Source organism: Erythrolamprus reginae, chromosome 4 (assembly GCF_031021105.1).
Source record: "Erythrolamprus reginae isolate rEryReg1 chromosome 4, rEryReg1.hap1, whole genome shotgun sequence".
Classification (NCBI taxonomy): Eukaryota; Metazoa; Chordata; class Lepidosauria; order Squamata; family Dipsadidae; genus Erythrolamprus; species Erythrolamprus reginae.
In genome coordinates, this window is record NC_091953.1 from 67,790,855 (window position 1) to 67,816,040 (window position 25,186).

Consider the following 25,186-nt stretch of genomic DNA (forward strand, 5'->3'; position numbering starts at 1 on the left):
ATTGAATCATTGTCCTTATCTTTAAAAGCCAGGTAGCCTGTCTAGGCCTGGCAGGGCCACCCAGACATTTAAAAGAGGAGTGATTCGAAATGCCAGGGCGGGAGGAGGGCTGCCATTTGGGACGGGGAAGGAGAGAGAAAGAGGGAGGGAGCAAACAGACAGAGGGAGGAAGCCTTGGTGAAGCTAAAGGGTTTTGCCAAGTCCTTGGAAAGGAAAGACCCGTCTGTAAACCCACCTTGCCTGTTTCCCAGCAGGTAAAAACGGTGGGTAGCCTGCCAAATGCCACCGCCACGCTGGGGGGAGGAGAGAAAGGGAGGAGGCTCCCTCCCTCTCCGGCCTTTGGCAGTGGAGCCAAGCGGCCATGGCAGTCGCCGCCTTTAGCCACCTGCGGGGCGCTTTGAACAGACAGCAGCTCTGGAGGCACAGATCCAGCTGATTGATGGTTGTCACTTCCTGGATTACTGGTCTCGGCTCAGCTCTCCTTTTTTCCCCTGCTGCTGCTGCACTCCTTGCTTTTTTCCTCTTTCCTCCTTCCTGGCCTCGACGACCTTCTCTCTCTCCTGTCTGGCTTCCCTCCAGCCTCTCTCCCTGAAGGGAAACTACTGGCAGCTGTGCGAGTGGGCAGCCCAGGATCGAGGCCCGTTCTGGGAGGGCGTGTACCTCCCTTCCTCTCTGAACTGCCCCCAAATGGCAGGTGCCTGTCCAAGGGCCGAATCCTCAGAGCGAATGATAAGCGCTCCGAAAAGGTCCAGTGGCAGTCGGGGAAGCCCTGGGAAGCCTCCCGACACTCATATGATAGGCAGGGAATCTCCGCCTCCCATGCCGAAGCCGCAGCTCGTTGCAGCATCCCTGACTACGAGGAAGCAGGCAGGAAGCTCGGGGAGGCTTCGGACGCTCATACATTTGGCGGGGAATCCCTGCCGCCCATGTGATGCCGCCGCCCTGTAAGTGACCACGGGTGGGGGGCAGGTGAATCGCGTACTCTCTCCCTGAAGGGAAACTACTGGCAGCTGTGCAAGCAGGCAGCCCGGGATCGAGGCCCATTCTGGGAGGGCTCTGGCACAGGAGACGCTGCAATGGGATGCTCCGCACCACACCGATTGCGTGGGACTCCCATCCCTCCCCATTGCCTTCAAAGGACTCCGTAAGCCTGGCTTCTCCCACACACCCTCTTTCGCTACCTTCCAAGGACTTTTCTAGCCTTTCTTTATCCAGCTGCCACCCTGGGGTGGCTGCGGAGAGCTCCTTGGATGCACCACTTTCTAGCAGAAGGGATGGGGGGGAGACCCTGCACGGCAAAGCCTGGCTCCAGTTCCCTTAGAATCATCAAAGCCTGCAAACTTAAAATTGCTTGTTTTGGCCACTGCTTGCAGCAGCAGCCAGGAGAGAAGCAAGGGTTCGCAAGACAAAAATGGTTCGTGAGAAGATGCAAAAAAATCCTCAACGCCCGGTTCGTATCTCGAAAAGTTCGTATGAAGAGGCGTTCGTAAGACAAGGTGGCACTGTAGTTGAAATTAGTAAAAATAATACAAAACAATTAAGATTAATTATGCTTTCTTATTGATATACAATTGTCAGAAAATGTAATGTTTTGAGATGTGTGGGACATATTTTTAAAAATAAGTAATATCATTTGTTTTCCTATTTGCAGAAATATTTTAAAGTCTTAGAAAACTAATACTTGTCCCTTTCATTGCAAGAATTGCTTTCCATGGCCTCTAATTCTTAGTTATTTTCTAGCATATTAACAGAAATTTGGAGAACATTTTTGTCCGATTTCATTATTATATGTCACATTCTTTGTTATACTTTTAATTAGAGATTTCTTTTTTTAGTTTTCAGCATAATTCAGCAGATAGATATTTCAGTAACCATGATTCGAGCTTCACAAATATTGAAAAGTTTCTACTTTTCAGTATTTTTATAACTGACTTGGATGAAGAAAGAAGGAAAATTTGTTATCAAAATAATAGATGACACATTGTCATCTGCAAATATTGTAATAGAATTTTAATAAGATTTTGAAAATATGAATAAAATTCAAACAATTAGGTTACAGAAATGTAAAATAATGCAATTAACAAATGAAAAATGAATATATTAGTATTTGGTATACTTGGCAACAATGTTCCCTCTAATTTTTTTTCGGTGTGGGCGGAAAAGTATAGTGTCTGAGCGACAGTCCCTTTGGGACTGGGTGGCATAGAAGTATAAATAAATAAACAAATAAATAAGAAAAAATTCCCTTCCTTTTTATTAAAAGAAATTAATAATAAAACAAAACCAAAATCTATTACTATTATTACTATCTTCTCTTTTTCCATCCCTGTCTCCTCCCCCCCTTGTGTGTGTGTGTATGTGAACTCTTGAACCATTTCCAATAACAGGTTCACACACACACACACACACACACACAGAGGAGGCTGGGTATTTGGTATTTGGGTGCTTTTTACCATATGCTTTAAATCAAGAATCGTTTCTCTCTTTCTCTCTCCTCCTCTTGCTCTCTCTCTTTTTCTCACTTTCTCTCTCCCTCTCTTTCTATCTCTCTGTTGCTCTCTCTCTCTTTCTTGTTTTCTTTCTCTCTCTATTGCTTTCTTTCTCACTTTTTCTATCTCACTTGCTTTCTTTCTCTTGTTCTCTCTCTTGCTATCACTTTCTCTCCCCCTCTCTGTATCTTGCTCTCTCTGTTGCTCTCTCTCTCTCAGCAAGGGGGCTGTGAGAGCGCTTTCTCCGAGCGCTTAGGGAATACCTGCCCTGCCTCTACTGCAACCCCCTTGCTAAAAGCTTGGGACAAAAGCACTCCCAGCGAAGGGGCTGCGAGAGGGGCGGGGCGGGCATTCCCGAAGCGCGCGAAGAAAACCCTCTCGCAGCCCCCTGGCTGGGAGCGCGGATGAGGAGGAGAAGCCCGCAGCCGCCACCGCCACAGGAGAAGTCACGCCCCAAGGTGGGAGGCGGAGAAAGCCGGAGATGTCACGGATAGCAAAAGTCCGTTTGAACTTCTACTCCCGCGGAGGTGATGGATTTAAGAGATCCAAGCAGTGTTAATCAAAACAAGCATTTCTTTATTTATAAAACAGAAAACAAACAATGTCTTGGGAAATAATATAAGCACTTACATAATGGCGTCTGGAAAGGAACGGAACAAAGGCAGAACTACAAGCTCATGGGGACGGAAGTGATATGTGGGATATGACGTGGAATATGGGAGTGATTAATAACAAGGCACACATGTTAACTCTTTAATTACTGAATGTCTCTGTGGTTGGCAATATCCAGCGTGACAGGAGAGGGGGCGGATCGGATGGGAGGCAGTGGCGAGAGGCCAAGGGTGTGAGGGGGCCGGAGGTACCGTGGGGACGCGGGGGCAGCCGCAGCTCCCTTTCCTTCCACCCATGTCTACTGCCGGCACCTCCCCGCCCCTGCCCCCCTGCGGGTTGGCAGGGGGATGGGGAGTGCTCGGGGCGCCTCCGCACTTTCGTCGCTCCCCAACTCCAATGCCCGGCTTCTTGTGCACCCTTGGAAAAGGGTGCGTGGGGGGATATTTTGGGGTGCGCGCATGCGCGCGCAGCTTACAGGGAACAGTGCTTGTCAATAGTACTTGTGAAAAAGATCTTAGAATAATAATTAACTGCAGTCTGATAATCTGTTTGCTAAAAAGGGCAGATGGTATTTTAGACTGTGTCAACATAAATAAAATTTCCTAATTATGAGAAGTAATGATCCCACAATTTTAGTTTGATCATTTTAGAAATACTGTAATACATTGTATCTAATTCTAGGCATTATATTTTTTTTAAAAAAAATATCATTTCAAGAACAAAACAGATATGCTTTCCAATGAATAGTTTGTGTACAATCTTATTTATGTATGCTAGTCCATAATGCTTTTTAAAAAGACCAAAGAAAAGAAGCTTTTTTTCTATCCTGGAGGCATATATGGCACTAAGTCTCTTTACAGATGATCAATAGCTATCTTGTACAGTTCTGATTTTTTCCCCATAAATTTATGTCCAGTTGAAAACTTACATACTTGCAAATAATCAGTTTTATTGTGCAAACATTTAAGATTTTTCTAAATTTTCAATGGTGAACACTAATCTAAAGTGATTCATAAAATTTGTTGAAATAACATTGATGTCCATTTAGTAACAAGTTTTGGGTTTTTTAGGGTGCAGTACTGGCAGCAGTATCAAGCCACAAATTCAATTCCTTCTATGGTGATCCCCCTGAAGAACTGCCAGATTTTTCAGAAGACCCTACTTCCTCAGGTATTTTATCAAAAGTATTTTAAGCTATTATATAGTTTTACAGATGCTTCCAGAACCAGGTAAGGCCTCGTTAAGAAAAATTTGGCTTTACAGAATTTTTCCCATATACCATGCCAAAAGTGGTAGATGGGAACACTATACAGATGGTTGTCCAATTTATACAAAAGCTGATGGAGAAGATACTGGGATAGCACATAAACTAAGGTCTGCCTCTAAATTATTCAAGTTCAGTTTTAATTCATGCTTTAAATTATTGGAGTGTTTAAATAGTGCTGTTAAGAATGCTGTAATTCTAATTTGGTAAATGTTTTTATTGAGGTATCATTATTTTAAATGTCCAAATCAGTCTGAAGTCAATCTAGCGTTGAGCAATCCCCAAACATGCTATTAACATCTTTGATAATTTGAAGACAGATCTAATTAACTAGGTAAGCGTAGTAAAGACTTGATATACACAAACACAAATATACTTCTTGAGTTTCTGCTTATTAAAAGTTACATTATATTATTAATATTAACAAACACTACCAGAGAAGATAACTTGGTCATTTGTTGTAACTATGAGAAATAAAGGCTCTTTTTAATATTCCTTATACTATTGAAAAAGAAAAATGAAAGTAATTTCTGGCTGATTTTTGTCTTCTGTTGTTTTAATTGTAGCCACCCTTACAATGGTGTTTGGAGATATTTGAAACAACAGAAAAGTTTTCTTCTATAACAATCTCAGTGCAAATCTTGTAGGAAGGCATAGTAGGCAGACTTTTGAGAACTTTTTTACCATCTTGCATTTTTTATCCCTCAATTGAAGCAAATTCTTATTTTTTTTCTTTCCCATAATCTTTTGCCCAATTAGAGGGATAAGGAAGGTAGTCCTTTATTTACAACAGACCTACAAAAGGTCTGTTGACTTATGACCAAGTCCAAAGGTCGAACAGCCCCCCTTCCTGCAGTTATGACTGCATTTTGGCTATTCATCAGTTGACCCATATTTAGAGCCACAACAGTTTTATGTATGTCAGTAGCCCCTAAAGCCAGCATGGCTTGATTGGCAGCAGGCCATGCCTGCAAGGACACAGTAGCTTTGCTTATCTCTGCAATCAACCTGAGGCTCCCCAGGTAGCTAACTGGATTAGAACCAACTAAGGCCTCCTGACTCACAGGAGGGCCTCTCCAATCTGTTGAAACAATCCCTCCCTCCATTTAAACACCCACATGGCTGTTTGACAATAGCAAATAGATGAGCCAGGACAGTGGTTGTTCAAGTAGTCATGATTACTTCATAACAACTGCTTCAATCAGCAACTGAGATTCTAGTTCAATTCTGATCATGTCAAGGATTAACTATAGTTGGAAATCATAAAGGTAGTTAAAATATACTATTTGCTACTGTAACTATGCTTGCCAAGCTGAGTTATTCCAGTCTTTTTCTTTGTGCATTTCAGTGTTGAGATTCAGGTAGTTTGCACCGGTTCAGCAGAATCAGTAGCTAAATTTTTGTAGAGTTCAGCAAACCAGTTGAATAGCATCAATTTCAATCCCTCTGGCCTGCAGTGCCTTGTCTGGTCCACAAGGCCTGCAGATAAGATGGCAGCCCAGAGCGAAAGCACTGGCAGAGAACGGTTAGCTAGGAGCTACTTGTAGTGGCCAAGCCTGGACAATGAAATTGAAAATCAAGTAAGGAGTTGCCAGGCCTGCCAAGAAACCTGACCAGAGAGGCCACAAGCTTTAGCGCACTTCTTGGAGATCACACAAGCCCAATGGTCTTGCTTGCCATTTACTTTATAACTGAGCAGAAAAGATTGTGTTCAATGCGCGAAAGTAGATGGACTACTTGTATCAGGTTTACAGGTTTCTACAACGGTTGTGTTGCCCATCTTGGCTTTGAACATTCTAATTAATCCAGAACTTAGCAACTAAGAACTCAACACTATATTGCTGCTGACCAATTTCTTATATTCTATTCTATATATATATATATATATATATCTTTATTTTTAGATTGTTAGATTTTATATTCTCCATTTTGTGCTATAATAATTAACTTATTTTTAACGAAATTATTGGGGGGTTTCTTAATTAATGAATAATTGGAATGAATTCAGGAGTATATTAACATTTTAACCTATTTTAATTAATTAACTAATTTTAACTCTTATATATTCTTAACTAACTTATTGGGGGGTAATTTTAGCGATGGATATTTGGGATCACATGGAAGACATATATGAAATGAATGGAATGAATGATTGGATTAATTTGCGGAATGGATGGGATGGGTCAGACTATGGTATGGATGAGGTAAATGGTAATTGTAATTTATGTGATATGAATGAGCGGGGTGGGTGGGATGCTATGTATGGATACAATAGGGATAGTTTGAATGCATAATTTAGCCTACCTGGTGGTGGAGGGACAGGAGGGATGGGGGCATCTCTCTCCGGGGTGACAGAGGGCCAGAATATTCCGGTCCTGCTGGGGAGAGGTAGATACGGCGGGAGTCACGGGGCTAGCCATTCTGGAGGAAAAAGAGATCGCTGCTTAATAGCGATCCCTTGTTCCAGTTCCGTGAGCTCAACCCGAAATCCTGGTGATGAGTGTAATCCGGGCCCTGGGCTCAAACTACTGCTGCTCAATGCCAGATCAGTAGTAAACAAAGCTCTCCTCATCCGGAATTTAATCCTGGATGAGGAGGCTAATCTGGCATGTGTGACTGAAACCTGGCTGGGCCCAGAGGGAGGAGTTCCTCTCTTGGAAATATGCCTAGCCAGGTTTCAGATATGGCATCAGCCTCGACCCCAGGGAAGGGGGGGAGTGGCTATTGTAGCAAAGGAGAACCTTAGCCTGCCTAGACTCGTTGCCCCTGAGATTGCGGGTTGTGAGTCACTTCTTGTGAAGTTGGATTTAGGGGTTCAGTTGGGCTTGTTACTCGCGTACCTGCCTCCCAGCTGCGTGTCAATAGCCTTGCCTGTGCTGCTCAAGGAGGTGGCCGGGTTGGCAGTGAAGTTCCCCGGACTCATTGTCCTGGGGGATTTCAATCTGCCATCACTCGGCAGTTCCTCTGGATTAGCACAGGAGTCCATGGCCACCATGACAGCCATGGACCTGACTCAAGTAGTTCAGCGTCCAACTCACGAGGGTGGACACACACCCGGCATGATATTCCTCTCGGAGCAATTGAATAATGGTCTGAGACTAAGGGGCTTAGAAGCATTGCCTTTGTCATGGTCAGACCATTTTCTACTGCGGCTTGATTTCCTGGCTCCAATCCTCCCTCGCAGAGAGGTGGAACCGATTAGGAGGTTCCGCCCCAGACGCCTGATGGACCCTGAGGGCTTTCAGAGGGCACTCGGGGTTTTACCAGATACAGTCGTCCGCAGCTCGGCAGAGTCTCTTACTGAGGCCTGGAACAAGGCTGCAGCGGAGGCTCTTGACAAAATTGCGCCACTGCGACCTCTCTGTGGCACTAGACTCCGTAGAGCTCCATGGTTCAACGAGGAGCTCCGGGAGTTGAAACGCCAGAAGAGACGTCTAGAGAAGCAATGGAGGAAGAGTAAGTCTGAATCCGACCTAACACTTGTAAGAGCTTTTATTAAGACCGCTCAAGGTGGCAAGATGCGCATACCATGCCGCTCAAGGTGGCAAGATGCGCATACCATGCCGCCTTGATTGCATCCGCGGAATCCCGCCCGGCCGCTCTGTTTAGGGTGACCCGCTCCCTTCTAAATCAGGGGGGAGTTGGGGAGCCCTTGCAGGGTAGTGCCAAGGAATTTAACTCGTTTTTCGCTGATAAAGTAGCTCGGATCTGGGTTGATCTCGACTCCAATTGCATAGCAGTATTGGCTGACAATGAGTCAGTCGAGGTGACTGGGGTTAAACGTCTTTGTCCATCAGTCTGGGAGGAGTTTGACTTGGTGACACCTGATGAAGTGGACAAGGCCATTTGAGCTGTGAGTTCCACCACCTGTCTACTGGATCCGTGTCCATCTTGGTTGGTTTCGGCCGAGAGGTGACACGGAGCTGGGCCCAGGAGATTGTCAACGCCTCCTTGGTGAAGGGGTCTTTTCCGGCCCTTTATAAGGAGGCACTTGTGTGCACCCTCCTCAAGAAGCCTTCCCTGGACCCAGCCGTGTTTAATAACTACCGTCCAGTCTCCAACCTTCCCTTTATGGGGAAGATTGTTGAGAAGGTGGTGGCGCTCCAACTCCAGTGGTCCTTGGAAGAAGCCGATTATCTAGGTCCTCAGCAGTCTGGATTCAGGCCCGGCTACAGCACGGAAACTGCTTTGGTCACATTAATGGATGATCTCTGGCGGGCCCAGGACGGGGGCTTGTCCTCTGTCCTGGTGCTTTTTGACCTCTCAGCAGCTTTCAATACCATCGACCATGGTATCCTTCTGCACCGGCTAGAGGGGTTGGGAGTGGGAGGCACTGTTCCAGTGGTTCTCCTCCTACCTCCGTTCGGTCGCAGTCGGTGTTACTGGGGGGTCAGAGGTCGACCTCTAGGTCTCTCCCTTGTGGGGTGCCTCAGAGGTCAGTCCTCACCCCCCTGCTATTTAATATCTACATGAAACCACTGGGTGAGATCATCCAAGGGCATGGGATGAGGTATCATCAATATGCCGATGATATTCAGTTATACATCTCCACCCCATGTCCAGTCAACGAAGCAGTGGAAGTGATGTGCGGTGCCTGGAGGCTGTTGGGGCCTGGATGGATGTCAACAAACTCAAACTCAACCCAGACAAGACGGAGTGGCTGTGGGTCTTGCCTCCCAAGGACAATTCCATCTGTCCGTCCATTACCCTGGGGGGGGGAACTACTGACCCCCTCAGAGAGGGTTCGCAACTTGGGCATCCTCCTCGATCCACAGCTGACATTGGAACATCATCTTTCAGCTGTGGCAAGGAGGGCGTTTGCCCAGGTTCGCCTGGTGCACCAGTTGCGGCCCTATTTGGACAGGGAGTCATTGCTCACAGTCACTCATGCCCTCATCACCTCGAGGTTCGATTACTGCAACACTCTCTACATGGGGCCTTTGAAAAGTGTTTGATAACTTCAGATCGTGCAGAATGCAGCCGCGAGAGCCATCGTGGGGCTTCCAAGATTCACCCACGTTTCTTCAACACTCTGTGGCTTGCATTGGCTGCCAATCAGTTTCCAGTCACAATTCAAAGTGTTGGTCATGACCTTTAAAGCCCTACATGGCATTGGACCAGAGTACCCCCGGAACCGCCTGCTACCACACGAATCCCAGCGACTGATAAGGTCCCACAGAGTTGGCCTTCTCCGGGTCCCGTCGACTAAACAATGTCGTTTGACGGGCCCCAGGGGAAGAGCCTTCTCTGTGGTGGCCCCGGCCCTCTGGAACCAACTCCCCCCGGAGATTAGAACTACTTGAGACTCACTTATACCGCCAGGCATGGGGGAGTTGAGACCAATGTTCCCTCTAATTTTTTTTCAGTTTGGGCAGAAAGGGATAATGTCTGAGCGACAGTCCCTTTGGGACTGGGCGGCATGGAAAAATAAATAAATAAATAAATAAATAAAAATTCCCCTTTTTATTAAAAGAAATTAATAATAAAACAAAACCAAATCTATTACTATTATTATCTTCTTTTTCCATCCCTGTCTCCTTCCCCCTTGTGTGTGTGTTTGTGTGTGTGTTTGTGTGTGTGTTTGTGTGTGTGTGTGTGAACTCTTGAACCATTTCCAATTAGAGGTGAGCTATTGGAAATGGTTCAAGAGTTCACACACACACACACACACAAACGGCTGGGGGGGGTTTTCTCTGTTATTTTTTGGGTGCTTTTTACCATATGCTTTAAATCAAGAGTCATTTCTCTCTTTCTCTCTCCCCCTCTTTCTCTCTCTCTTTCTCTCTCTCTCTCTTTCTCTCTATTGCTTTCTTTCTCTCTCACTCTCTCTTTCTCTCTATTGCTTTCTTTCTCTCACTCTTTCTTTCTATCTCTCTTGCTTTCTTTCTCTTCTCTCTCTTGCTAGCTCTCTCTCCCCCCTTTCATCTCTCTCTTTCTCTCTCACTCTTTCTATCTCTCTATCTTTCTTTCTCTTCTCTCTCTTGCTATCTCTCTCCCCCCCCCTTTCTCTCTCTCTCTTAGCAGCGGCATTGGGCATTAGCCATGGGGCAGCAGCAGGGTGATCAGCTGTGAGGCGGAGCTCCGGAACTGAGGCACCGACGGCGAGGGGGCTGCGAGAGCGCTTTCTCCCAGCCCCCTTGCCGTCGGTGCCTCAGTTCCGGAGCTCCGCCTCACAGCTGATCACCCTGCCCTTCGGGAACGCCTGCCCTGCCTCTACTGCAGCCCCCTTGCTGGAAGTCTGGGATCAAAGCGCTCCCAGAGAAGGGGCTGCGAGAGGGGCGGGCATTCCCGAAGCCCATGGAGAAAGCACTCTCGCAGCCCCCTGGCTGGCAGCGCTTTCATCTCGCAGCCGCCGCGAGAGAAGTCGCGCGCCAAGGCAGGAGGTGGAGGAGGAGAGGGGGCGGATCGGGCGAGCAGGGGGTAGGGCCGAGAAGCCAGGGGCGCGAGGGGGCCGGAGGCACGGTGGGGAGGAAGGGTCGGCCACGGCTCCCTTTCCTTTTACTGCCGGCGCCTCCCTGCCCCCCCCCCGGCGGGCTGGCAGGGGATGGGGAGCGCGCGCCCGTGGAAAACGGCGCGGCGTGGGTATTTGGGGGTGCCGCCTGCTCACGGGCGCAGCTTACGGGGAACGGTGGTTGATACACCTTTCCCCACAGGCTTGTTTATACAGTACTTTGTTTTATGTTTGGTATGAATGTTGCTGTTTGGTTTTTAAAATAATGATAGGGTTTTATATGTTTTTAATATTAGATTTGTTCCACTGTTATATTGTTTTTATTGCTGTTGTGAGCCGCCCCGAGTCTTCGGAGAGGGGCGGCATACAAATCTTAATAATAATAATAATAATAATAATAATAATAATAATAATAATAATAATAATGTAATTTATAGGCTAGAATTAAGGCTGTTAAATACAGTGAGATTTCTGATTATGCCATAGCAGAAGTGGGTTCCTCCTGATTCGGACTGGTTCACCCAAACTGGTAGAAAATTTCTGGTGACATCATGATAACAGCATAGAACTTGTCTTACGAAATTAATTGGTTCCAGGACGATGTTCGTAAGGTGAAAAGTTCGTAAGAAGAAACAATTTCCCATAGGAATCAATGGAAAAGCCCCAAATTCACCCCTTTTGCTAGCCGAAGCACCCATTTTCGCGCTGGTGCGATTCCCCTGAGGTTCCCCTCCATGGGAAACCCCACCTCCAGACTTCCGCGGTTTTGCGATGCTGCAGGGGAACTGCAAATGCAGCAATTTCGCTGAGGCTTCCCTCGCTGGGAAACCCCACCTCCGGACTTCCGTTGCCAGCCAAAGCGCCCATTTTTGCACTGGTGGAATTCCCCTGCTGGGATTTCCCTGCAGCATTGCAAAATCCGGAGGTGTGGTTTGCAAAAACGGGTGCTTCGGCTGGCAATGGAAGTCGGGAGGCGGGGCATCCCAGCGGCGGCAGCAGGTTCGTAAGGTGAAAATAGTTCGGAAGAAGAGGCAAAAAAATCTTAAACCCCGGGTTCGTATCTCGAAAAGTTCGTATGATGAGGGGTTTGTAAGACAAGATATCACTGTAGTTTGGTCAGCGCTGGTCTGTGGGTACTGCCAACTTTTTTATTTAAAAAATCTGGGTTTTTTCCCCTACGCATACACAGGAGCTGGTTTTTCAGCACTGCACATGCATCGCCATCTTGGAGGGTTTTTTAATATTTTCAACTAGACAATGTCGCTTGGCAAGGCCTAGGGGAACAGGTTTCTCTGTGAGGGCTTTGGCCCTCTGGAACCAGCTCCCCCCTCAAAGATTTGTACCACCTCCACCTTCCTTGCCTTCCACAAGAGTTTGAAGAACCACTTGTGCTTACAGGCTCCAGGCCCCCAGAGAACATACATTCTGTATGTTTGCGAGAATGAGAGTGACTGGGTTTTTTTAATATTTGGGAGTTTTAGATTAATTTGTTAAGTTTTAAATATTAGATTTAGGTATGTTGTTCTTTATATGCTGTAAACCGCCCCGAGTTGCCGGAGAGGACATATAAATCAAATAAATGAATAAATAAATAATGAATAAATAAATACTTTGTTTATTTTGCATATATGTATGTATGTATTCATAGTACAGTGGTACCTCAAGATACGAACCCCTCGTCTTACGAACAACTCGTGATACGAACCCGGGGTTCAGAAAAAATTTGCCTCTTCTTACAAACTTTTTTCGAGTTACGAACGCCAAACCCGAACTTCCGGGTTCGGCGTTCGGAGGCTCCTGGGAAGCCGCCCGGCTGTTTTAAAAGGTGACTGCCGGGCTGGGGGGTTTCCCAGCACCCCCCAACCCCGAACCCGGAAGTTCGGCAAAAGTTCAGGGTTCGGGGGGGGAGCTGGGAAGCCCCCCAGCCCGGTGGTCACATTTTAAAACAGCCGGGCGGCTTCCCAGGAGCCTCCGAATGCCGAAAGCGGAAGTTCAGGTTTGGCGTTCGGCTTCGGGAGGCTCCTGGAAAGCCATGTCTTTAAGGCTCCCCCCAATCTCTCGCAAGGGAGGGCAAGGGGTGGCCGGCTCTCCTACCCTCTCGGCTCTGCTACGTACATTTTCCCTGCAGTTGATCCAAGCACTGCACGGGAAGGAACGAACTGAAATGCGAGTCAGGAGTCCTGGAAACGTAACAATAAGGGGGCTGGTGGAATAATCATTGGGAATGGGGTGTCCTGGAAGTTCGGATACAGGCTCTCCCAGCCTCCTCATTCCAACCACGTTTCTTTAAGGCTTCCCCTCTCGTGCGCAAGGGAAAGCAAGGGGTGGGAAATGCGAGTCAGGAGTCCTGGAAACGTAACAATAAGGGGGCTGGTGGAATAATCATTGGGAATGGGGTGTCCTGGAAGTTGGGATACTGGTTCTCCCAGCCTCCTCATTCCCCCCCCCCCCGTTTCTTTAAGGCTTCCCCTCTCGTGTGCAAGGGAAAGCAAGGGGTGGGAAATGCGAGTCAGGAGTCCTGGAAACGTAACAATAAGGGGGCTGGTGGAATAATCATTGAGAATGGGGTGTCCTGGAAGTTGGGATACTGGCTCTCCCAGCCTCCTCATTCTCCCCCCCTCCCCCCGTTTCTTTAAGGCTTCCCCTCTTGTGTGCAACGGAAAGCAAGGGATGGGAAATGCGAGTCAGGAGTCCTGGAAACGTAACAATAAGGGGGCTGGTGGAAAAATCATTGGGAATGGGGTGTCCTGGAAATTGGGATACCGGCTCTCCCAGCCTCCTCATTCTCCCCCCCCCCCCCCCCCATTTCTTTAAGGCTTCCCCTCTCGTGTGCAAGGGAAAGCAAGGGGTGGGAAATGCGAGTCAGGAGTCCTGGAAACGTAACAAAAAGGGGGCTGGTGGAATAATCATTGGGAATGGGGTGTCCTGGAAGTTGGGATACCGGCTCTCCCAGCCTCCTCATTCTCCCCCCCCCCCCCCGTTTCTTTAAGGCTTCCCCTCCCGTGTGCAAGGGAAAGCAAGGGGTGGGAAATGCGAGTCAGGAGTCCTGGAAACGTAACAATAAGGGGGCTGGTGGAATAATCATTGAGAATGGGGTGTCCTGGAAGTTGGGATACAGGCTCCCCCAGCCTCCTCATCCCCCCCCCCCGTTTCTTTAAGGCTTCCCCTCGCGTGCAAGGGAAAGCAAGGGGTGGGAAATGCGAGTCAGGAGTCCTGGAAACGTAACAATAAGGGGGCTGGTGGAATAATCATTGAGAATGGGGTGTCCTGGAAGTTGGGATACAGGCTCCCCCAGCCTCCTCATTCCCCCTCCCCGCTTCTTTAAGGCTTCCCCTCTCGTGTGCAAGGGAAAGCAAGGGGTGGGAAATGCGAGTCAGAAGTCCTGGAAACGTAACAATAAGGGGGCTGGTGGAATAATAATTGGGAATGGGGTGTCCTGGAAGTTGGGATACAGGCTCTCCCAGCCTCCTCATCCCCCCCCCCGTTTCTTTAAGTTTTCTTTATTAGATTTGTATGCCGCCCCTCTCCGTAGACTCCTTAAAGAAACGAGGGAGGGGGGAATGAGGAGGCTGGGAGAGCCTGTGTCCCAACTTCCAGGACACCCCATTCCCAATGATTATTCCACCAGCCCCCTTTTTGTTACGTTTCCAGGACTCCTGACTTGCATTTCCCACCCCTTGCTTTCCCTTGCACACGAGAGGGGAAGCCTTAAAGAAACGGGGGGGGGGATGAGGAGGCTGGGAGAGCCTGCATCCCAACTTCCAGGACACCCCATTCCCAATGATTATTCCACCAGCCCCCTTTTTGTTACGTTTCCAGGACTCCTGACTCGCATTTCCCACCCCTTGCTTTCCCTTGCACACGAGAGGGGAAGCCTTAAAGAAACGGGGGGGGGAGGAATGAGGAGGCTGGGAGAGCCTGTATCCCAACTTCCAGGACACCCCATTCCCAATGATTATTCCACCAGCCCTCTTTTTGTTACGTTTCCAGGACTCCTGACTCGCATTTCCCACCCCTTGCTTTCCCTTGCACACGAGAGGGGAAGCCTTAAAGAAACGGGGGGGGGGAATGAGGAGGCTGGGGGAGCCTATATCCCAACTTCCAGGGCACCCCATTCCCAATGATTATTCCACCAGCCCCCTTTTTGTTACGTTTCCAGGACTCCTGACTCGCATTTCCCACCCCTTGCTTTCCCTTGCACACGAGAGGGGAAGCCTTAAAGAAACGGGGGGGGGGGAATGAGGAGGCTGGGGGAGCCTGTATCCCAACTTCCAGGACACCCCATTCCCAATGATTATTCCACCAGCCCCCTTTTTATTACGTTTCCAGGACTCCTGACTCGCATTTCCCACCCCTTGCTTTCCCTTGCACACGAGAGGGGAAGCCTTAAAGAAACGGGGGGGGGGGGGAATGAGGAGGCTGGGGGAGCCTGTATCCCAACTTCCAGGACACCCCATTCCCAATGTTTATTCCACCAGCCCCCTTTTTGTTACGTTTCCAGGACTCCTGACTCGCATTTCCCACCCCTTGCTTTCCCTTGCACACGAGAGGGGAAGCCTTAAAGAAACGGGGGGGGGGAGGAGATGAGGAGGCTGGGAGAGCCTGTATCCCAACTTCCAGGACACCCCATTCCCAATGATTATTCCACCAGCCCCCTTTTTGTTACGTTTCCAGGACTCCTGACTCGCATTTCAGTTCGTTCCTTCCCTGCCAGCGCTTGGATCAACTGCAGAGAAAATGTACGTAGCAGAGCCGAGAGAGTAGGAGAGCCGGCCACCCCTTGCCCTCCCTTGCGAGAGAGGGGGAGGCTTAAAGAAACGGGGGAGGGTGTAAATGAGGAGGCTGTGAGAGCATGTACAGGACAGCCCACTCCCAGTGATTATTCTACCAGCCCCTTTTTGTTAGGTTTCCAGGACGCCTGAAATTTGTTCCTTCCCTGCCAGCGCTTGGATCAACTGCAGGGAAAATGTATTGTAGCAGAGATGAGAGGAGGGTAGGAGAGCCAGCCACCCCTTGCCCTCCCTTGCCAGAGAAGGGGGCAGCCTTAAAGAAACGGGGGGATTAGGAGGCTGTGAGTGCCCGTATCTCAACTTCCTCGTGAAGTTTTCAGGGCACTAAACAACCACGCAGCCCCAAACCTGATGGAAGAAATGTGCCCCGCTGCCATCCTCAGAGCCCCCAGCCCTCCAGTTTTCCTCTTCTTTAGTTGACAGATTGACCTCTCTCTACACCGCGTCTCCATTGCCTGCGCTTCGCTGAGGACCGGAGCTCAGAGGCTTGGTCCCCCTGAGCAAAGGGGAAGGAAAAGAGCCTCCCCCTGTTCTCTACCGGCATTCAGGGACCCATACACACACAGCAGAGTGAGAGCCAGGGAGCCTTGTCTGAAGCCGAAGCTCCGGATTCCCCTTTGCTGCCACCTCCGAAAACACTTTCAAGGAGGGTGTAAGCCCTGCCGGCTGACAAGCTGCGAGGCAGCTTCCCACGTGTGTTAATCACCCACAAAGCTCCCTACGCAGCCTCTGCTGTGTCCCCCTTCCCTCCTCCCCCTGTCCCCAAACAAGGATTAGAATGCCGGTTGTCATAAGGCAAAAGGGGTGAGTTTTGGACTTGCACGCATTATTCGCTTTTCCATTGATTCCTATGGGAAACATTGTTTCATCTTACGAACTTTTCACCTTACGAACCTTGTCCCAGAACCAATTAAGTTCGTAAGACGGGGTTCCACTGTACTTTGCTTCTGAAATGAAAGAAAAATATATTTTGTATTTATTTTACTTTGTAAGAAAATAATTTAGTTAACTTTTAACTGATGGTAAAATGTGAAAATATAGATATGAAGTTCAAGGTAGCAATTTTATATATACATACATACATACATACATACGTACGTACGTACATACAAACATACATTCCTATAATTACAATAAAATTGGTTGGTTGCATCACTTTGTAGTTCTATAGGTATGAAATTCAAGGTAGAAATGTTATATATATATATATAGAGAGAGAGAGATACATATATGGGGTGCACAGAGGCTAAAAATGAGATGCACAGAAGCTGAAGATGGGGTGCATAAAGGTGGCAATAAGCTACAGCTACAATGAGCGGTGATGGTGGTGATATGCTGTGGCGATCTCCGCCGCCTGGAATAGCTAATAGGTGGTATTCTGGGAGGCAGATCCAACCGCCAATCAGCTGCTCATGCTAAATCAGGCTGTGCTGAAGCTGACAAGACTGTTTGCTGCAAGGAGGCAAATTGCTCAGAGGCAGAGGCAGGTTTTTTTCTCTTGTTTTCCTCCCAAAAAGTTAGGTGCCTCTTATAGCCCGGAGCATCTTATAGTCCGAAAAATACTGTGTGTGTGTATTCATATTCCTATAATTACAATAAAATTGGTTGGTTACATCACATTGTATTTTTGACATTGTAGCTGCACACATTCATAGTACTGCCATTGTTATAAATAATTTTACTGGGGTTATTACTACTTGTTTTTAGAACATAATTTTTATTTCAGATTTAATAAAAGTGGTATTGATTGTTAATTGAGAATATTAAATTTATGATTAAGCCAACTTTATTTTTATAGATTGACATATAATTTTTATTTTAATAAATTGACTTTAATAAAGTTGTTAACAGTTGCTACCTAAATTCATTAAAATATGTAAATCTGTGATATATGTGTGTTAACTAACAAAATAAGTAAGCTTCCTTACTTAAACAGTGTAGAAGGCAGTAAGTATTTTGTACTTCCTTAAATTTCAAAACTAATAATTACTAAAAAGTTGGATGTGCAGCACTGTGAAAATATAATGTAAATAAATCCCTGTCATATACTGCATTTTGCAACTTAATAAAGTAGGGTTTTGTTTTGTTTTGTTTTGTTTTGTTGTGGCTGTGCTAATGCTTCTAGTTATAGCTTTTACAATTGTTTTGAAATCCTCATACTATTTGTTGTTTGTCCAAATGCTGCCCTCCTCCTAGGACTTCTAGCTGCAGAAAGTAGGTACCCCTTTGTTTTCCTCTAAAGCTATGCATTTAGCTATTATGCTTGGCTTTGCATGATTAAATCAGCTTTTCTCCACTTGCACTGCTGCAGAGAGTCCAATCATGGGTTATTCTTCAGCCTTGCTGGAAGGGACTGAGTTAAAAATTAGCATAAATAACTGGTCCAACCCCTTTGTTACCCTTCCTGTGTCAGTCTAAAAAACTCAGTCATAGTGAAGGGACATACGAGTAGTTTCTCCTATGACTCTTATAGTCTAGTTGTTTAAATATTAACATTTATTTTATATGTAACTAACGAATTTTTTCTCTTCTTTCTTTTCAGATCTCGAGAACTCTGTATTTCGGCGGGATCGGGCCCCTGCTCTGCGGAGTATTGCCTGCATCGTTTTACCCAGGTTGGAGCCTCTTCCCTGCGCGGGTACTGCTCCTAGGACCGGGAGTCGCCATGGAAGGGGGTCCCCGGCCTGCGCAGCCATACCCCAGTAAAAGCGACTTTGGAGCCCAGCAGATGGAAACGCCAGAGAAACCAGCCGGAATTTGAATTTCCCGCCTAATTCAGCGTTCCGAAAGCGAAGGACGAACGCAAGGAGCCGGCACGGCAAACGGCAATTTTGGCGGGCGCGAAAATGGCGAGCTACATAGGAGGCCGCCATATTGGGTGCCTGCCCAGCGACTACGACTTCCGCCCACCATTTTAAAGACGGCAATGACGCCCCAATTCCCCAGAGCGGGAAATCGCCTGGATATCCTGCCACAGTACAGGAAAGGGCAAGGCGAGTCGGGCGGCAGCCATTTTATTGCTGATTCATTTGCCGCAAACGCAGAGATATACAATCCGGTGCTGCAAGGTCAGTGAACGATCCAAATTCATAAGAATGTCGGATCTGCCTCAACAAGGGATAACAGACCCACCTACCATTAAAGCCAAAGAGAAATCCCACTCTTCAAAGGCTAAATCGAAGAGTTCACAATCCTCCTCTGCATTGAAGGAGGCTGAAAGACGCATAAAAGCTCTCGAGGAGCAATTAGAGGCACAAAGGCAGACTCCTGCTCCTCAGCCAAATCAAGGTCAGACTATGGGAACTATGGCCAGCACTACCCCCACGAGACTCCCAGAGGGTACCGGGTTGGCCACAGACAACGACTGGTCACCGGACAGATTGGGGGGGCCATCCCACATAACTGACCTACCAGGCCCTGAACTTCACAGGCCTTCCTCCTCATCATGGCACATGGCTTCACAACCACAGCCAGCAGCCATGTTTACCCCTACTGCAGCGGGGCTCCGCTCCTCCCCAGAGACCTGGCAACATTTGTCACCTGCCTTGCAGGACATGATTGCCTCCGCTTACTCCCATGGCATTGTAGCGGGGGCCCAACAGTATTCAAATATAGCCCCTCCCTCTTCACCACGTCCCCCTCCTCCACAGAGGAATATATGGGCAGCTCCAGCCCCCTCCTCTCCTGCGCATGACTCTTTCCAGGAGGACTTAAGGGGCCAAGGCTCAGATCCAGATGATGGCCTGTCGGAAGATGAGGGAGCACCTCCAGAACCTCCCACCTACGCTGGACTTTTTAGAACCTCCATATTTCATGTCTTACTTAACAAGGCGAAATTGGCAGTGACACCGGGCACAGAAAAACCCACAGAACTAGCAGCTGCCCCTCAACCCGCCAACAGGGTGCTCACAGAACTCCAAAAGGAGGCAGATCTTATCCCTGCTCCACAGCTGTTCTTGGACAATATTAAGCGACCATGGCAATACCCAGCGGGAGCACTGGGTCCAACGGCCTCGGAGCGTAAATTCTACGCCTTCGAACCAGAGCTGGAGAACCTTCTTGAATTTCCTTCTATAGATGCTCCAATTGCAGCTCTGGTGTCCAATGCGCTCGTTCCATCCGAGCTAGCAGATGGCTTGAAACCAGAGGAGCGCAGGGCAGAGAGTCTGAACAAAAAAGCTCATCAGATGACAGCCTGGGCCCTTAAAGTGGCTTCAGCAGCATCATTTTTTAACAGAGCCTCAGTCCTGTGGCTCCAAGAAATGATTACGAAACTGGGACCAGAGGACGCTCGCCTACGGCAAGATTTAAACAAATTATTGGTGGCAGCAGAATTCTCTGCGGACGCCACTCTCTCCGCCTCACGTTTTTCCTCACGGGCCCTAGCAGCAAATCAGTCATCTCGCCGTTTGCTTTGGCTCCGCACGTGGCAGGCAGACGCCAAGTCCAAATGGCGCCTGGCCTCAGCCCCCTTCGACGGGGCAAAACTGTTTGGAGAGTCTCTTGACAAAGTCCTCATAGAGGATAAAGATAAGAAGAAGGTTCTACCTCGAACCTACAGGAGGCAGGACAGACGTACCACCCCTTACTACAAGCGCCAACCCTTTCGGACCGAGACTTCCTCCACCAACCCCCAGGGAGGAAGGTCGTACACCCAGGGGTCCTATTCACAGCCCTCCTTCAGAACAGACAGGAGCAACTTTGGAGATAGGAATAGACAATTCCAACAGTCAAGGAAAGCCTTCAGAGTCTCCAACAGGGGCGGCTTTCGTAGAAACAAATGACTCCACAGCTCCCTTTCCAATAGGAGGACGGTTGCAACACGTCACCGTCTCCTGGGAGTCTATCTCCTCAGACACCTGGGCTCTCAGTACAATAGCTCAGGGCCTCACCATAGAATTCATCCAAAGGCCCCCGAGCAGGTTCCTACACTGTCCAGTCATTTTCAACAATCACAAACGCAACCTCCTCCTCCAAGAAATTCACCATCTCTTGGAAATCGGCGCCATAGAGAGGGTCCCTACACATCAAGAGGGACCGGGGTACTACTCTATAGTATTCGTAGTACCCAAGGCCTCGAGAGGCTGTCGCCTCATTCTCAATCTCAAACAATTAAACACATATGTAAAATACCGCAGATTCAAAATGCACTCTTTGAGGACAATTTTAACAGCAATACGTCAGGGAGACTGGCTGACATCAATAGACCTCAAAGAGGCATACCTGCATGTTCCAGTTCATCCCAAATACAGAAGATACCTGCGCTTCTGTTTCGAGAACCAACATCTACAATACAGAGCCATGCCCTTCGGACTATCGTCCGCCCCTCGGACTTTCACAAAAATTATGGACATTCTCACAGCAGATCTACAAACCCGTCCACTACGCCTCATGACGTATTTGGATGATGTCATCATACTCTCCAGCAGCCCCTCGCGGGCTCAACGGGACTTATCAAAAGCCATGCAGACATTGGAGTCCCTCGGCTTCTCAATCAACTACCAAAAGAGCCACTTGACTCCAACCAGGTTCCTATCACACCTGGGCACCAGCATAGATACCTTGTCTGGCAAGGTTTTCCTTTCACTCGATCGCCAGAACAAAATCCAGACCGTGATATCAGAGTTACAACGCACCCGAACAGTATCACTGGCTTTTCTATCCCAAGTACTGGGAATGCTCATATCCTGTATAGACATTGTACCTTGGGCCAGGCTCCACGCCAGACCCCTACAGTGGCTCCTTATTCCCTTCCAAAAGAACCGGACCAGTCATTCATCAAGACAGATACCAATTCCTCCGGACGCACGTCGCTCCCTTCCATGGTGGAAGTCTCCAGCTCTCCTACAAAGGTCCTCCTTCGTACCTCACCAGGAGATAATCATAACGACGGATGCGAGCCTTTGGGGCTGGGGCGCTCACTCCAACATGGGAGTAGCCCAAGGACAATGGAGTCCCAAGGAACTCACGTGCCCCAACATCAACTATCTGGAGCTCAGAGCGGTGCACCTGGCACTCAGGCACTTCGCAAGGCAACTGGAGAATCAACATGTGCTAATCCGCACAGACAATGTGGCAACAAGAGCCCACATCAACCACCAAGGGGGCACAAGATCAGGCCGCCTCATGACAGAGTCTCAGGCTCTATTCAAATGGGCGGAACGACATCTGACATCCCTGAGAGCAGAGCACATATCAGGCATCTCAAATATCCAGGCGGACTGGCTCAGCCGGACAACCATCGACCCGGCGGAATGGAGCCAGGAGGCAAAACTATTCAGGGAGATCACTCACAGATTCGGGAGTCCGGAGGTAGACCTTTTCGCTACCCATCAGAACAACCAGTTACCCAGGTTCTTCTCCCGCTTCCCAACACCCGGAGCGGAACAAGTCAACGCCCTGACTTGCCCCTGGCCGGAGGGCCTACTTTACACCTTCCCTCCAGTGTGCTTGATCCCACGAGTGATACACAAACTGCTACAAGAACAAGCAGAAATACTCCTAGTAGCCCCTCATTGGCCCAGACGACCGTGGTTTGCGGACTTGATAGATCTGTCCATTTCTCCCCCTTGGCGAATACCACATCGCAAAGTAGTTTTGATACAGGGAGCAGTGTACCACCCGGAGCCACAATGGTGGAATCTTGCCGTGTGGCACTTGAGGGGGAGAGATTGAGAAAAGAACGAGTACCTGAAAAGGTAATCAATACCATCCAGGCATCTCGCCGTCCATCCACGACCAGGATATACCAGGCGACCTGGAGAGCTTACTGCGCCTTCTGCAGAACCCACAATCAGGACCCACAGTCCCCCTCAGTAATCCAGATTTTGGAATTCTTACAGGCGGGCCTGGACAAGGGATTGGCACCCAACACACTTCGCAGACAGGTGGCAGCAATTGCCACTATCCTTAAAATGGACTTTTCCCGCCCAATTTCACAACATCCATGGATTCGAGATTTCATTAAAGGAGCAGCGAACATCAGCCCTCCTCCAATACATCGCTTCCCAACATGGGACTTGCCGATAGTGCTACACGCCTTAACAGAACCTCCATTTGAACCTCTGCGCGAGATACCACTTCGCCTGCTATCACTCAAGACTGCCTTTCTAACAGCAATCACATCAGCTAGGCGAGTCTCCGAACTGGCTGCCCTTTCAGTCAGACCGGACTTATGTATCTTCCACACAAACAGGGTGGCTTTACGGTTAGACCCCACTTTCCTCCCTAAAATAAACACAGTGTTCCATAGATCACAGGACATTATCCTGCCTGACTTCTGCACTCATGGATCACATCCACTAGAATTGAGATGGCACAAACTTGATGTGCGACGTGCCATCAAAATTTATATAAGACGAACAAGTACCTTCCAAAAAACGGAATCCCTTTTTGTATCCTATTTTCCAGCTTCCATGGGGACTAGGGTATCGTCAAAGACCATTAGTTGTTGGATCCGTTCCTGTATCTGCACGGCATATAAAGCAGGCTCTACACCTATACCAAAGGGCATCACAGCGCACTCAACGAGGAGTGCGGCCACATCAGCGGCTTGGGCGACCCAGGTACCGATTGATGACATCTGCCGTGCAGCGACCTGGGCCGCCCCCAATACATTTATAAAACACTACTGTTTGGACTCTTATGCTTCTATGGAAGCAGCCTTTGGACGCAGAGTACTGCAAAGGGTATGCCAAGCTTCTGCGCCCTTGGTCCAGCCTTCTCCCTCCCTAATTAGTTAACCTTGGGTATATCCCATGATTGGACTCTCCGCAGCAGTGCAAGTGGAGAAGAACCGTTGCACTTACCTGAACGGTCTTCTCGCTGCACTGCAAGGAGAGTCCAAACCCACCTGGCAATTCAGCCCAGGGTCACAGTTTCCTTTGATAAGTGTTGATCTTTCTTGTGTTCAATTGCTTAATAAAAGTTACTGGTTTACTGTCACTATGACTTCGTTTTATTATAAGACTGACACAGGAAGGGTAACAAAGGGGTTGGACCAGTTATTTATGCTAATTTTTAACTCAGTCCCTTCCAGCAAGGCTGAAGAATAACCCATGATTGGACTCTCCTTGCAGTGCAGCGAGAAGACCGTTCAGGTAAGTGCAACGGTTCTTTTCTTGCTTAACATTTTCTAGTTTTAATACTATCTAAGCCATTAAAGGACAAAGATACAGTATATTTTTATTTCAATATGTTTGTGGTAGAAGATGAATACAGGTAGTCCTCAAGTTACTACCAAATTGAGCCCAAAATTTGTGTTGCTAACCAAGGCATTTGTTAAGTGAGTTTTGCCTCATTTTACCAACTTACTTGTCACAGTCGTTAAGTGAATTACTGCAGTTGTTAAGTTAGCAACATGGTTATTAAGTGGATCAGACTTCCCCATTGATTTTGCTTGCCAGAAGGTCACAAAAGCTGATCACATAATCCTGGAACATTACAACTGTCATAAACATGAAACAGTTGCCAAGCATCAAACTTTTTATCATATGACCATGAGGTTGTTGCAACGACCGCAAGTGTAAAAAATGGTCATAAGTCACTTTTTTCAGTGACATTGTAACTTTGAATGGTCACTAAATGAATTGTTGTAAGTCGAGGACTACTTGTACAATTGAAATTATTTGTTTTAAAAGTTTAATTTGAGGGAAGAATTATTTTTCAAACAAGATTGCAGCAACTATTTTTGATGGATAGTGATGGGCGAACCCAACAAAATTCGGGGGTTTACAAAAAATTCGGGTGACGTCACCAAACCTGAACCCCGAACACTCCATGATGTCAAAATTGTGGGATTTCCCAGCTCCTTTTTCTGAAAGGATGTCTCTTTACTTGCTTTGGAGAGAGGTTGAAAGCATAGTTAATTCCATAGTGTAATGGTTAGCTCTCTTGACTTTGAATCTAACGATCGGGGTTCAAATCCCGGTGGAACCACCGTTTTTTAAATTTTTTAAATTTTATTTATTTATTCATTAGTAGTAGTAGTATTATCATCATCATCATCATGCTTCTTTATATAATAAAAGGGGTTTGGGTCCTTTTAATCCCTTCTTAGTGGGAAAAAAAGAAAACATTAAAAAGACACTCCAGCTCTTGGGGGGCAAAAGGGAACCTTCCCGATGTGCCCATGGAAATAATTAATAAATAATGATGATTACGCTATGGTTAGGTCCCACAGAGTTGGCCTTCTCCGGGTCCCGTCGACTAAACAATGTCATTTGGCGGGACCCAGGGGAAGAGCCTTCTCTATGGCGGCCCCGGCCCTCTGGAACCAACTCCCCCCAGAGATCAGAATTGCCCCCACCCTCCTTGCCTTTCGTAAACTTCTCAAAACCCACCTCTGCCGTCAGGCATGGGGGAATTGAAATATCTTCCCCAGGCCTATATAATTTAGGTATGGTGTGTTGTGTGCATGTTTTTAAATTATGGGTTTTTAACTTCGTATTATTAGATTTGTATTGTACATTGTTTCCATCATTGCTGTGAGCCGCCCCGAGTCTACGGAGAGGGGCGGCATACAAATTTAATAAATAAATAAATAATGGAATTAGCTATGTTTCTGGGCTGTCTTTTAAGC

The 25,186-nt window shown here is 47.6% G+C and overlaps 1 protein-coding gene across 4 annotated transcripts in view; it reads left to right on the forward strand.

The window, feature by feature from the left end:
- The window catches only part of CASK (calcium/calmodulin dependent serine protein kinase), a 300,775-nt gene that overhangs the window by 180,522 nt on the left and 95,067 nt on the right, over positions 1-25,186 (forward strand). For all 4 annotated transcript variants that reach the window (XM_070750527.1, XM_070750530.1, XM_070750528.1 and 1 more), the window contains exon 10: positions 4,172-4,271. In XM_070750527.1, coding sequence (XP_070606628.1) covers positions 4,172-4,271 — 100 coding nt within the window. The remainder of the gene's footprint in view (positions 1-4,171; positions 4,272-25,186) is intronic.